Below are 12,370 nucleotides of genomic sequence, written 5' to 3' on the forward strand. Positions count from 1 at the left end.
TTAACTGGATACAGCTTTAATCTCAATGGAGAGTGAATACCTGCAGTACAGACTGTTTTTTTTTTTTTTAAGCCAAACACCACATTAATTAATGTTTATATTATGGTTATATACAGTGCCTTACAGAAGGCACTGAAGATGTTTTCCATCTTTGTCTTGCTTAGTTTCACTGAAAAGCCAGCGAAGAAGCTTTTCTTTTTGTGGGAAGTTGCAAGGTTGCTGAACGCATTCACAAATGCTGGAATTTTCTCCTGGGAGTTTTCAATATTACATATGGATACATACATACATGCATATCCTAAAATGCAATAAGCAATCAGGTTGCTTTTTGTTTTTGGAGATGTAGTCTTTTAAAAAGTGTAAAAAATGAAATGCACACAATATAGTTACACACTACAAAATAGTCTAAAGCTAAACAAGTGCAAAATGCATAGTTTTTAAACTGTGAATGAAAAACAAAACTCATATTCTGGTTGATCATGTAGGTTTTGACCAGATTCATAAAGGGAAGCATGAAAAGCTTTAATAGGTTGGGTTTCTTTTTTTAAAGCAATTGCTTTTATCTTGCTTTCACATTTGTATGATTTGAATACTATAACGGACAATCAGTAATTGTTTTACTCTCAAAACCACTCTGCCAATTGAAATAATGTAGATAGACCAAAATGTGTAATTAAAGTTTTATAAAACTGCCAACTGGCATTTTGTATTCTTTTAATGGAAGGTAAATGCATTTCTGTAATGCTATTTTTATTGATATATATTTTTTATTTCAAAATCAGGTAAATAAATGAATACTTTATTATCTTTATCTCCCTCCCATTTTATTTTGATAGTATCAGTGTGGGATAATTTCTCCTGATGTTTTTATTTATGTATGTATGTGTGGGTGGATGAATGGATGGATTTTTAGTTACACACAACTTTTGAGAATAATTCTAAATGACATGTTATGGAAATTTTCTCCATCTACAAATGCCACATTCATGACCACTAGCCCAGAATCGTGTGTCTTACAGCATCAACCAAGGATCAAAGTAAAAAAGATAACAATTGCTGGAAGTGGAGTACTTGCAAAACATTGCACATTTTTTAAACAAATTTGTTGAAACTGTAAACAAGCTATTTCTTCATACTTACACTGGAGGGCATCCTTTTATATTAAAACCATTTCCTCTTTCCATCAAGAATCGCTTAATTCATTAGATATCAGTTTTCATTTCAGCCTTGAGGGAAAATTCAGAACACTCATTGGCTGCATAAAACCCTAAATTGTATTTGAAACTTTTTTTAATTCAAGATTTGCATATAACGTGATTTTATCTAGTTAGGTTATTACATTTCCTTCAGTACTCTTTAAAATCGTTTTGTGCAAAACATATATAAGGAATTTTCTCATTTTTTTCATGAAGAAATAAGGACTAACAATACATTTTCCTGTTTATTATATTTATAATATGTGAAAAGGCTACTGTGGTTTTTGAAAATCAACCTTAATTAAAACCTGCAGTCTGCCTTCAGACCGAAACATCTTCTTGTTATGTCCATTAATTTGCCTGAGAAAACGATTCTAAACTTTTTTTTTTTACTCAACAGATACCCAAGGAAAAGTGGCTCTTTGGAAAATATGCTGGTTGTAAAATAAACAAACGAAGTTAACAGACAACCAATAGACTTGATTCAGAACAGAGTTTTTACGAATTAGTAATTTGTCACATACAATTACATCATTTCTGTCTCAAGAAGTTGAAAAATCGGTTCCACAAGAAAAGGGTGGAAAAATGACAGAAATCGATACAAGTCATGCATACCAAGATGTTCCATTCATCCATCTATGTATATGTACATTAAAAATTATACACATGCACACCGTTTATGCCTGAAACAAATCTGTCTGTTTCACGCACACACACACACACACACACACACACACACACACACACACACACACACACACACACACACACACACACAGTTAAACAGAAATAGTTCTGAAGATGTTGAATCCTGACAGCGCTGTGGAAATGAGAACTCCAGGAATCTGTGGGTGCCAGTGGACCTCCTTCACTTCTTTCTGGCCCTGGTGAAGGAACAGTAGCTGTGGTGGTAGCTGTTTTAAGCCCTCTGCCTGTCCTCCCACGTCACATGATTCCACAGACAGATCCCATTGGCTGATGACGTCATCAGCTCCAGAGGCGGCAAACACACTAGAGTCAACAGGGCTCCACTGGACCGACGTCACGGGTGCACTGTGCTGCTTAAAACTGGCCACTGGATGTCCAGACTGAAGCGAAGAAAAAAAATCCACGTGATCAGTAAAAAAACATCTACACTACCAGTAAAAACTCTGTGGTCAGTAAGATAACATTTTTCTTTAATTTACCAAGAACCAATTAAATAGATCAAAGGTGACAAATATTTTTCTAATGTTATAAAAGATTTCTATGTTAAATAAATACTGTTCTTTTGTACTTTTATATTCAACCAGGAAGAGAAATTTATCCTGGAAAACAATGTATCATGTTTCCCACTAAAACATTAAGCAACACACTGTTTGAATAATAATAAGATATTTTTCTTGTGCACCAAATCAGCATATTAGAATGATTTCTGAAGGATCATGAGACACTGAAGACTGGAGTAATGACTGCTAAAAATACAGCTATAATAAATCACAATATATAAAACTGAAATTTTGAATTGAAATAATATTTTACAATATTACTGTAAGTGCAGCCTTAGTGGTGGGCATAAGAGGGGTTTTTTTCTTCAGAAATCCTACAGACCATGAACAATTAATAGCTATATATTTGAAAATATCCGAACTTTACAGCACTTTTCACAGTACTGTAGTTTGTTCCAAACATCCTGGAACAATATACCAGGCAAACAGTTCTGCTATGGGTTTATATGGCCTCAATTGCGTTAGTCTCTTCACGTGATCCCAGACTGACCTGTTTCACTTTGCTATTTTCCTTTAGTTGGATAATAAAACCTTAATATTTGTTTCCTCTTGCTCATGCTCACCTGGAACTGCCTTAAATCCCAGACTTTCAGGAGGCCATCATCTCCTCCAGACAAAATAAATGGTTCAGTTCGGTTCCAGCTGATAACGTTGACATCTGAAGAATGAGCCTCATTGGCTGAAAGCATAGAATTAGGTGGTGCCCTTAAGTCCCAAATGCGAATGGACTGATCCACTGAGCACGATGCAAAAACCTGGGGGTGGGAGAGAAACACTCATTTAGACATTACATCCATTAATCAATATCCATTAATATCATCTCACTCTGTTGACTGACACACCGTGGCTTCAGTAGGTGACCACTGTAGGTCCTCAACAGACTTGCTGTGTGAGCTGAAAGGCCGCTGGTCAATCTTCCAAGTACCACCCTCCTGTGGCTCCCAGACATGAATGTTCTTCTTGCAGTCGCCGCTTACCAGGCGTCCTAAGGTAGGTAAACATTAAATGATTTGAATCTTAGTAGTTCCTTTAGTCGCTAGACATCTATTTATATAGAGATAAGACCCTGTCTGTCATACACTGTGTTCCAAAGTATTATGCAAGTGACATATCAGTGGGATTTCACCACAATAAATATTTCGTTATACAAAGAAAGTGTTCCTTTTATTTCTCACATCTTTTTAGATAACAGGTATCAATCTCAGTAGTTTGCCAGGTCTACTTAGGTAAATGGAAAACCTTCTTAAAGAGGTTGTGTCACATTATTGAGCAAGTTACCGTTCTCATGCACTATGGGGAAGAAGAAAGATCTTTCTGAAGATGAAAAGCATGAAAGATGTTGAAAAAGGTCTTGAAAAAGGAATGTTAACTCATATTTTGTGGAAACTGAACGGATATTGTCAAACTATTAATGTCGTTATTTTAAGCATAGAAGAGCTCGGTCAGAAAAAGGCTTAAGGAAAGTTTCTGTCAAACAAATGAATTGCATTAAAAGGGCAGACCATCAGTTGTAGTACTAGTATGGAATTCTTCAGTGAATAAAACTATTTAAAAATGACTCTTCATTAATTTCTAACTTTATGCACAACTGCCAGCCTGCAAATAGATGTTTGCTGCTCAACAGTGACTTTTTATAGCTGCCCTTTTAATACAATTAATTTGTTTGACAGAAACTTTCCTAAATAAGCATTTATCTGACCGAGTGCTTCTGTGCTCTAAATTTCTCAAAAATCTTTTGATAGTTTGATAATCTCCAGTTGTTTTCATGCCTTTGGCATGACATTGCACCATTTCATGCTTTTCATCTTCAGAAAGATCTTTCTTCCTCCCCATATTGCATGCACTGAGACTTGCTTAATAATGTGGAAAAACCTCTTTAAGTAGTTTCCATTTACCTAAGAAAACCTGGCAAACTACTTAAACCTGTCTGGGATTGATACCAGTTATCTAAAAAGATATGAGAAACAAAACAAACAAGCACTTTCTTTGAAATACTAAAATCTATTGTACTGAAATCCTACTGATATGTCCCTTGCATAATAATTTGGAACACAGTGTAAAGTCACAATCCATAGTTGTGTTCGACTTGAAGCGGCCCTGCGCAGACAGATCAGTGTATAACATCAGAGTACCATGAGAGGGATTAAAAAGCATATGCATACGTCATATGGCCGTCTGCTCTCTAATCGCTCACATGGTACTTTGATGTCATACACCAATTGGTCCGCGCTGCGCCACTTCAAGTCGAACACACCTCATATTACCCACCTGGTACCTTGGGTGACCAATCAATGGCAAATCCTTCTGACATGTGACCAGTAAAACTGAAAAGGGGTGTGGCTTCCTTCTGTTGCTTGATAAAGGCCGACATCACTGATGAACTATGTACTGCCTCAAGCTGAGGTCGGAGGTCAAAAATCTCCACCTGGCCTTTCTCTGACCAGACAGCAGCCAATGCCTGTTCCCCTCGCTGGGTGACCTATTCAAGTATTAAGATAAAAACTTTAGATGAGTGAGAGAATTAAACTGGTTAGGCTGGATTCAATTTCTAATATCTACTCTGCAAAAAAAAAAAAAAAAAAAAATTGTTTTCACAGCAAATTTTGTGTGTGTAAATACAGTATTTGTATGAACACAAAAAGATTGAACAACTGAGACAAACTGAACAAATTTCACAGACCATGGACAAACAGAAATGAACTGTAGGCCTGGTTTCACGGACAGGGTTTAGATTAAGATAGGATTAGTTCATTTGAGACATTTAAATAGCTTTTATACACATGCCTTAGAAAGAAAAAAAACATTACTGGTGGTGTGCATCTATTTTTTTTTTATACTTGCTTTCAGTTAAAACAGCTCAAACATGCATAGTAGTCTGGGACTAGGCTTAAGCCTTGTCTGTGAAAATGGGCAAATTAGTCCCTGAACAAAAGGAAGGGTCAATATCAAAAATAGAAGTCCTCATTGCAGTTTATTGCTCTGTTCACCTCTGCAGTCCTCATGCCTCCTGCAGCAGGACTATGGCAGGTGCTCAGGGACCCCGGGCATCTTTCTTCTGGTGTTTTACAGAGTCAGTACTAGACAGGTCTCTTTAATGTCTCAAGTAATTGTAACTGTGACTTTAATTGTCTACCACCTGTAAACTGTTAGTGTCTTGAGGACTGTCCCACAGGTGCATATGCAAGAATTGTTTATGGGTCATTGAACAAGCATGAAAAACATTGTCTAAACCCTGATCTAAAGATCTGTAAATCTTATTTGGATTTTACATAATTATCTTTAAAACAGAGCATACTGAAAAAAGGACGTTTTTTTTTTTTGCTGCGTTTATAAATAAGTAGACTATATAGGAAAGCAACTTGACTTACTCGGACTCTGTTGATCCCACCGTAATGTGGCATCATGGCCAGTTCCAACTGTGGTTTCTTATCCTCATCTTCCTCATCTTCATCACTTTCTCCATCACTGCTTTCATTTTCATCTTTTTCTTTGTCAGTTTCATGAAGATTGTGCATGCGCATGACAATAAGCCTGGATAGAGATTGAAAACATTTTATTATCTTTAGGTCTTTGTAAGAAGCCAAACATAATAAAAGGTATTAGATGTTTGCTGAAGATAATGAAAAGTAACAAGCTTTGCCAGTATTGTTGCCAGTTTACCTGTTGCTGAACGCGGTGTCCGCCTGTGTTCCAGCACAAAGCACCATAGAGAGAGGAAACTGCTCCCTCCCCTCTCCTTCACCATCACGCACCACATCAAAACTCAGACATGGGGCACCTGCAGGGGAAAGAGAAGTTCACCTATTATATACGCATTTAAGAAGAGAGCAAGTATGGTTTTAGAACAGATACATCTTGTTATTAACATAAAAGTTCTTCTATTTTAATTCACAGTAATAAGGCTTCAAAACATTATCACTCAAATAAGTATTTCACTCATTTTAAGAATAGAAAAAAAAAAATCTACCGTAAGAAAATAAAAATTATTTTGCTCAAAGAATAATCGGTTTGATGAAGAACATCTTAATTTTCAAGCACAATTCCCCCAAATCACATTCTCACTATCATGTGACAAAAAGCACCATTTATGACAATACAATTTCTTTGACTAAAATAATTGTTTAGCGTTAATGCTTTATTGTGCAAAATTAGTATTTTAAAACGTATTACGACATTGAGCATGACAAAATAAAAGTGCCAGAATGCATTAGTGTAATGAGAGTTTGTAAATTGTCCTAAAAATAATGCCTAAATTTTAAAATATAATAATAATAATAATAATAATAACAAAAACAATTATTATAATTTTGAAAAAACAAAGCCTAGATTGCCATTAGAATATTGTGACAATATTTTCAGGACATTACACTTAATTACCTGACATTCTAATTTTCAATGATGATACACACGTGAAATACACTTTAGGATCACATACCCAGACATCTCTTAGCACATATGCAAACAAAAAACTGTGGCAGTTTCAGGGTATCGTAGTATTACAAACAGACTGTAATACAAACACCATGATTATTCTCTTGACAGAACTTCAAACAGTACTGTACCACGACACTAACACATGTCCAAAAAACACATTATTGCCATAGTACTTTATTTTGTTGGTAGATGTATGCAATATGTTGCATAGAGCAAACTACTTCTGTGAATAAGTCGCTCATGCTTGTGCTTGTCTATGTTAAGTGATCGGACATGTTCAGCAAACTGACCAGTCTGGCACTCGTGATACATGCGGTAAGCGGAGCGGTCCATCTCGAGCTCTTCTCCCGGCTGGAGCGCCTCCAGACCGGGGACATAAACTTTTTCCTCTGCGTCCCCGTTCTGTCCACCTCCCTCCACATCATCCTCGTCGCTTCCACTCGCCTCCATGTCCTCAAACTCATCATCCTCCTGAGGCAACGTGTCTTCATCGGCCGCGGACATTTTGAGAGAACGGACTGTTTCCGCTTCACGTCACGTGGTTTAAAGCGCACCCCGAGCCCTGTACAGAGTTGGAAAGCACCCAAGACCCAAGCGGGAATTGTTGTCCCAGACAGTGTTTTCCAGAAATCCTTCTTATTCTTATATCTCTAACACTTAAGTAATCTTCTAAAAATCTGGGCATTGAAATATAATTATGCATCCTAACCCTTTCCATTCCAGTAGATGATATTGGTTACAATTGAACAATGAAAAATTCAAGTAAAGCATTTAATGTCAGTTTCAGCATTTACTAATACATTATCTAAATCAAAAGTCGTATCTCTTAATATTATTTAGGCTAATGGTGTAACATTAGCCTAGTAGCCTTAGCCTACCTATATTTTTTTACATAGGTACAAAATGTTTACAAAGAATAATAAATTCTGTAACAAATGTATTGTTAGGCTACTAGTTAATGTTAGTTTACCTACTGATAATGTTAACTAAAGGGACCTTATTTTAAAGTCTTGGTATACGTCTTCCAACCTGGCCATCTTAATCTTAAAATGGCCAGCATTCTCTTTCATAAAGTCCAACTGAAAAGTGCCCAAAAATCCATTTAAATCCATCCAAAATCCAAAAGTGGATCAAAAGACCAGCAAACCAGTTTACGCTGGTTCAAGCAGGTTTTTTTTTTTTTACCCTCCAGACAGGTTGGTGCTTTGGATAAATATTGTGCTAATCCAAACAAATGCTGAAAATGTAACAGGCAAAATCCTGCAACATTACGAACAACAAAATTGTTTAATTTCAACAATATCTAACTAAAATGTAATATATTGTGTGTCGACTGGTAAATTGTGTTTTATCTGTGTTTTCGAGATGTGCCAGTCCTAGGCTATATTGTGGTAGGACAGCAAAATTGTGCGAACAATAGGTCTCTGTGGCGTCTTGTTGTTTGTGCCATCATCTGCAAGTCCCTCCTTCCAGCTGATAGAGTCCTCATACAAACACTCTGACAAACAAAAGAGTATAGTCTCTAAAAATTGCAACAAATAGACAGTTCAGGCAAACACGAATTAATCTTAAGAAGATTTTATTCATGTATAGAAATCTACATGTAAAAACAGACAACACATGTACTGTACACCAAAAATGTTAAATGTAGTAACCTTCTCTATGCAAGACAATAATACTTGTAAACATGACTTGTGTAACCCTTTTGTAAATGCCTTTTCTTTTTCGAAAAGTAGCAGGTGCTGTGGTTCCTATGCTACAGTTGTATTTAATATGGCTTGAATTTACTGTATTACATGAGTGTAGTTGTTCGCTCTTGAACACTGAGCGATAAGCGGAGCTTTTTGGCTTCATCTATTCTTTACTTTTTCACTACATTCAATGTTAAAACATTCAGTCAACAGGTTTTACCTGAATTATCATGGATGACACACAATTCACTGTATAAGATGATAGAAACACTAGATAAGTGATAAAAACAATCAGTGCAAAGACATGATGCAGAAGAAAAAAACATCATTCACATACAAAGAGAACCTCATAATAGCCATGTGTCGGTTTTCAAAATATCCCTTTTCTCCAACAGAACTGACCCATAACTGCATCCAGCCACTTTATCCAGAGAGCATTTCTTCGAAATCCCATGCAAATGCCAAGCTTTATTTATCAGTGTAAAACAAAATTAGCTTCCAAACTGACTAAAATCTAGGCAACACAGTAGCGGTCCTTTCAAAGTGAAGCCTTCTTCTGGCCAAGTTTTGTGGCATATTTAAAACAGATTTCTTGACTTTCACCGGATCAGACTTGATATTATCCATAGAAAAGATAAGCTCCAGTGAGTGAAACCTGTGCAACGTGTCTTAGTAAAGCTGTTGGTCGGACCCCGGTCAAGCTGTATTTTACCCGTCTCTCCTTCTATCACAGGCTGTTGCTCATCCACCGGTTCACGATTCTCCACATTCTCTCCCTCCTTTGGATTTTCTTGATCCTCTTCACTTGGTGTGGGAAAGATGCAGTTATGCTCTCCGAAAGCACAATTCAAATCGAGCCATCGTGTGAAGACGGATGAGGTGAAGGAGAGAAGTCCTTCAGGCGATGTCTGGACAGATGGGAAATCAGAAAGATCTGGACGATCCGGGAATTTCTGTTTACAAAAAGATTCGGAAAAAACTGACTTCAGATGACAGATATACAGATGTTCAATCTGTCAAGCCTACAATAAAGAATGAAAAGCTTACTGATACAACATCTGATAAAACAGTGTAGTAGCAAGCAGTATGGTTTGATAAAAGTGTGTTAGAAAGAAATAACTGTATATGATGATATACCTCTTTTGCTATGCTGTCCAGCCAGTAAATCAGCTCACTGATGAACCTGTACTTGAGGTGAACTCTACTGAGGTGCTGGAAGAGCTGACTCCAGGAATTTGACAGGAACACAGCAGCACTGAACACACAGCACTAAACCCCCACACACACAGAGAGAGAGAGATGTAATTTTGAGCAAAATAGGTTCTCTATAACAAATAATAAGGACTATCATAGTAAACACTTATGGGTTAATGACAAATAAGGATGGCTGAGATGATAAATCAAGAGAAATTTTAGTTTTAAAAACATGTGACAAATTCTTAGAAATGTAATCTATCTATTCCTGTTGCTTTCATTTGGGAAAATATACCATATCCAAAAGAACATTTTGATTTAATGACTCAAAATGACTAAAAATGTAATGTTGTAAAATTCAAGTATAGAATACGTAAATAGTTTCCGTGCACCTCAATTTACAAGAGTGTACACAATTTAATCATTATAGTCAAACATGTTTCAAAGTAGGGCCTACTTTTTTAATGTTTGAGTCACGAATATAATATGGTTACTCAGTCTGACCTGAACAAAAAGTGTTTTTATAAAAAATAATTTTTAGATATTAAAATATTTTAAACAATATTACTTCACTGCTTTTTTAAAAGAAACTATAATAAAAGATAATGCCATACTACTAATGTCAATTTTTTTGTTTATTTGTATACATTATTTATTTAATTAACTATTATTATTGTGTTGTGTGTGTGTGTGTTTTACAATCTTCTTACAATCTCATTTCTTTTTATCAATTATTTATTTATTTAATTACTATTGTGGTTTATATATATGTGTGTGTTTTACAATCTCCCAACAATTACATCAGGAATTTCTTTTTATAGTAGGCCCCATTAAATGACAAACAACCCAACAACTTTTATTCCAGAAAACTAAAACATGTTCATCAGGTATATTTCAATTATTGTCTGTAACTGAACTGCATATAATGTATCAAAATTGAGCGTCACGTCACTGACCCGTACAGAACTGTCATTCTTACCGGCTCATTGCACAGCGCGCTGTCGTTGAAATAGTGAGACACGACGTAGTTCTTCGGAAACACTTGTGGCTGCAACACATTTAAAATGTCATTTTACATCCTTTGATCTTTACTTTAGGTTGCATGGGCTTCTCACACGTTACCAAAACCGCAGAGCAAGAATAAGGTCAGTGCAAAATGACACGGGAGAGATAAATGAGATTGTGAACTTTCTAGTAAACAATGAGCAGTTTTTTAAAGGATGAAACTCACGAATCCGTTCCTTCTTTCAATGTTTACAGAGTCCTGCAGATTTCTGATCGTCGTCTTCATAAAATCATTGCACCCACTTCCTTGAACAGTCAATATTGATAGAAGTAACAGCACTGAAAGGCAAAGGTAAATAAGGTTCAGAGCATTAAAAGCCGTAAGATTTTACAAAACAACTACGCATTTTAGTGTAGCGAACACCATACACACTGTCTGATAATTTTAATACGCGCATCAATTGATGGACCTTCGTCAGTGCTGCGCGCGTATCACGTTACCTGTTGGTGACATGCTTCTACCGGCCAATGCGGCCCATATTCCCCATGTTCTTCTTAACCGAGTCCTTTTGCGCGACAGATTGTTGCAGGAAAGTTATGGAAGAATCTCAGTCTCAGTGGGTTTCCCAGCTGCCTCTTTTAGTGACTACTAACCAACGTCTCCTCTTCCTCTTACTGCTGCACTTTCTCCTCGATCCCTCATTGACAGCTGCACCGCGTTCTGTCCCTCTCTGGCTCAATCCCAGTCAGTCACTTGGAAACTCCCAAAGTCTTCTGGGGAGAAAATTCTGATGGAGAGCAAGATATTCCACTATTTCCTGTGAGATTTTAGTTTCCTGTTTCTTTTACTCTGCTTACTTTCCTTCTTCCTTTATAAATCCCTTTGGTTTTGAGGCTTTTATTCACAAGGGCAAGCTAGGGAGCAGCACATTTGATCTGTTGTTGTAGGCTACTGGAGCAAACCGTGTGGAGGCAGCTCACTGAAAGTGAAAGTCCTGGTGGTTCAATCTCTCTCCCCGCTCTCTTTAAAGCTCCCACCCCTTTACCTCATTAAACAGCATGCACTCCCCCTCTTCTCCTCTCTTTATCAGTACTCAATGCACGGCCTTTCCCGGCTTAGACATAGGCTAGTCATGCACTCTGGCAGTCTGGTTTTAATTTCCCTCCTCCCCACTCAAGTGTCCATGTCTGTTGCTTTCTCAATCCCACAACTCATCAAGTGAAATGATGACTAAGCACATAAGCTTTCTCATCTGCAATAATATATTTGATCATGTTTATGTAATTCATACTGTTTTAGATTAGTCATTGTCAGGCATGTGATACCCATAAAATGAGAAGATTCAGTTATGTCGTCATTTATACAGACAAAGCAGTCAGTTTGTGGTGCATTTAGTTCAAATACAGTTACATGAAAGATTACATCAAAGAAAGAAATGTTCTTAGTGCATAATTAATGAGTGAAAAAACATTTTATAGTGTAGTAATGTTACAATGTAATGAGTAAACAAAAAATAAAAACGAGAAACTTGTATGCAAAATAAAGCTTGCCTTGTACCATCTGGAATAAATAAATTCATGT

The 12,370-nt window shown here is 36.6% G+C and overlaps 2 protein-coding genes across 2 annotated transcripts; both read right to left on the bottom strand.

The window, feature by feature from the left end:
• Positions 1-1,675: 1,675 nt before the first annotated feature.
• Positions 1,676-7,440, bottom strand: grwd1 (glutamate-rich WD repeat containing 1). The gene is made up of 7 exons (XM_056270398.1): positions 7,189-7,440; positions 6,125-6,242; positions 5,833-5,995; positions 4,733-4,943; positions 3,307-3,449; positions 3,028-3,219; positions 1,676-2,284 (listed from the first exon to the last, which is right to left on the bottom strand). The coding sequence occupies exons 1-7, from the start codon at positions 7,400-7,402 to the stop codon at positions 1,976-1,978; spliced, it is 1,350 nt and encodes a 449-aa protein (XP_056126373.1). The 5' UTR covers positions 7,403-7,440; the 3' UTR covers positions 1,676-1,975.
• Positions 7,441-8,932: 1,492 nt separating this feature from the next.
• Positions 8,933-11,662, bottom strand: zgc:174888 (uncharacterized protein LOC558116 homolog). The gene is made up of 5 exons (XM_056270411.1): positions 11,290-11,662; positions 11,015-11,127; positions 10,763-10,831; positions 9,727-9,858; positions 8,933-9,542 (listed from the first exon to the last, which is right to left on the bottom strand). Exons 1-5 carry the CDS (start codon positions 11,300-11,302, stop codon positions 9,189-9,191), a joined length of 681 nt encoding a protein of 226 aa, XP_056126386.1. The 5' UTR covers positions 11,303-11,662; the 3' UTR covers positions 8,933-9,188.
• Between the last annotated feature and the right edge of the window lie 708 nt (positions 11,663-12,370).

The sequence above is a fragment of the Rhinichthys klamathensis genome, unplaced genomic scaffold (assembly GCF_029890125.1).
Source record: "Rhinichthys klamathensis goyatoka isolate OS25496 unplaced genomic scaffold, OSU_Roscu_1.1 h1tg000013l_1, whole genome shotgun sequence".
Lineage (NCBI taxonomy): Eukaryota > Metazoa > Chordata > Actinopteri > Cypriniformes > Leuciscidae > Rhinichthys > Rhinichthys klamathensis.

Bases quoted from the DNA above. Each gene is read 5' to 3' on its own strand.
- grwd1 (XM_056270398.1), bottom strand. From the start codon at position 7,402: ATGTCCGCGGCCGATGAAGACACGTTGCCTCAGGAGGATGATGAGTTT. The intron at 4,944-5,832 runs GTAAGTCAAGTT...ATACTTGAATAG, and splicing joins GTGGGATCAACAGAGTCCGA to GTCACCCAGCGAGGGGAACA. The intron at 3,450-4,732 runs GTGGGTAATATG...TACCTACCTTAG, and splicing joins TTGGTCACCCAAGGTACCAG to GACGCCTGGTAAGCGGCGAC.
- zgc:174888 (XM_056270411.1), bottom strand. The intron at 10,832-11,014 runs GTGAGTTTCATC...AATGTGTTGCAG, and splicing joins TTGAAAGAAGGAACGGATTC to CCACAAGTGTTTCCGAAGAA. The intron at 9,859-10,762 runs GTAAGAATGACA...GTGGGGGTTTAG, and splicing joins GCGCGCTGTGCAATGAGCCG to TGCTGTGTGTTCAGTGCTGC.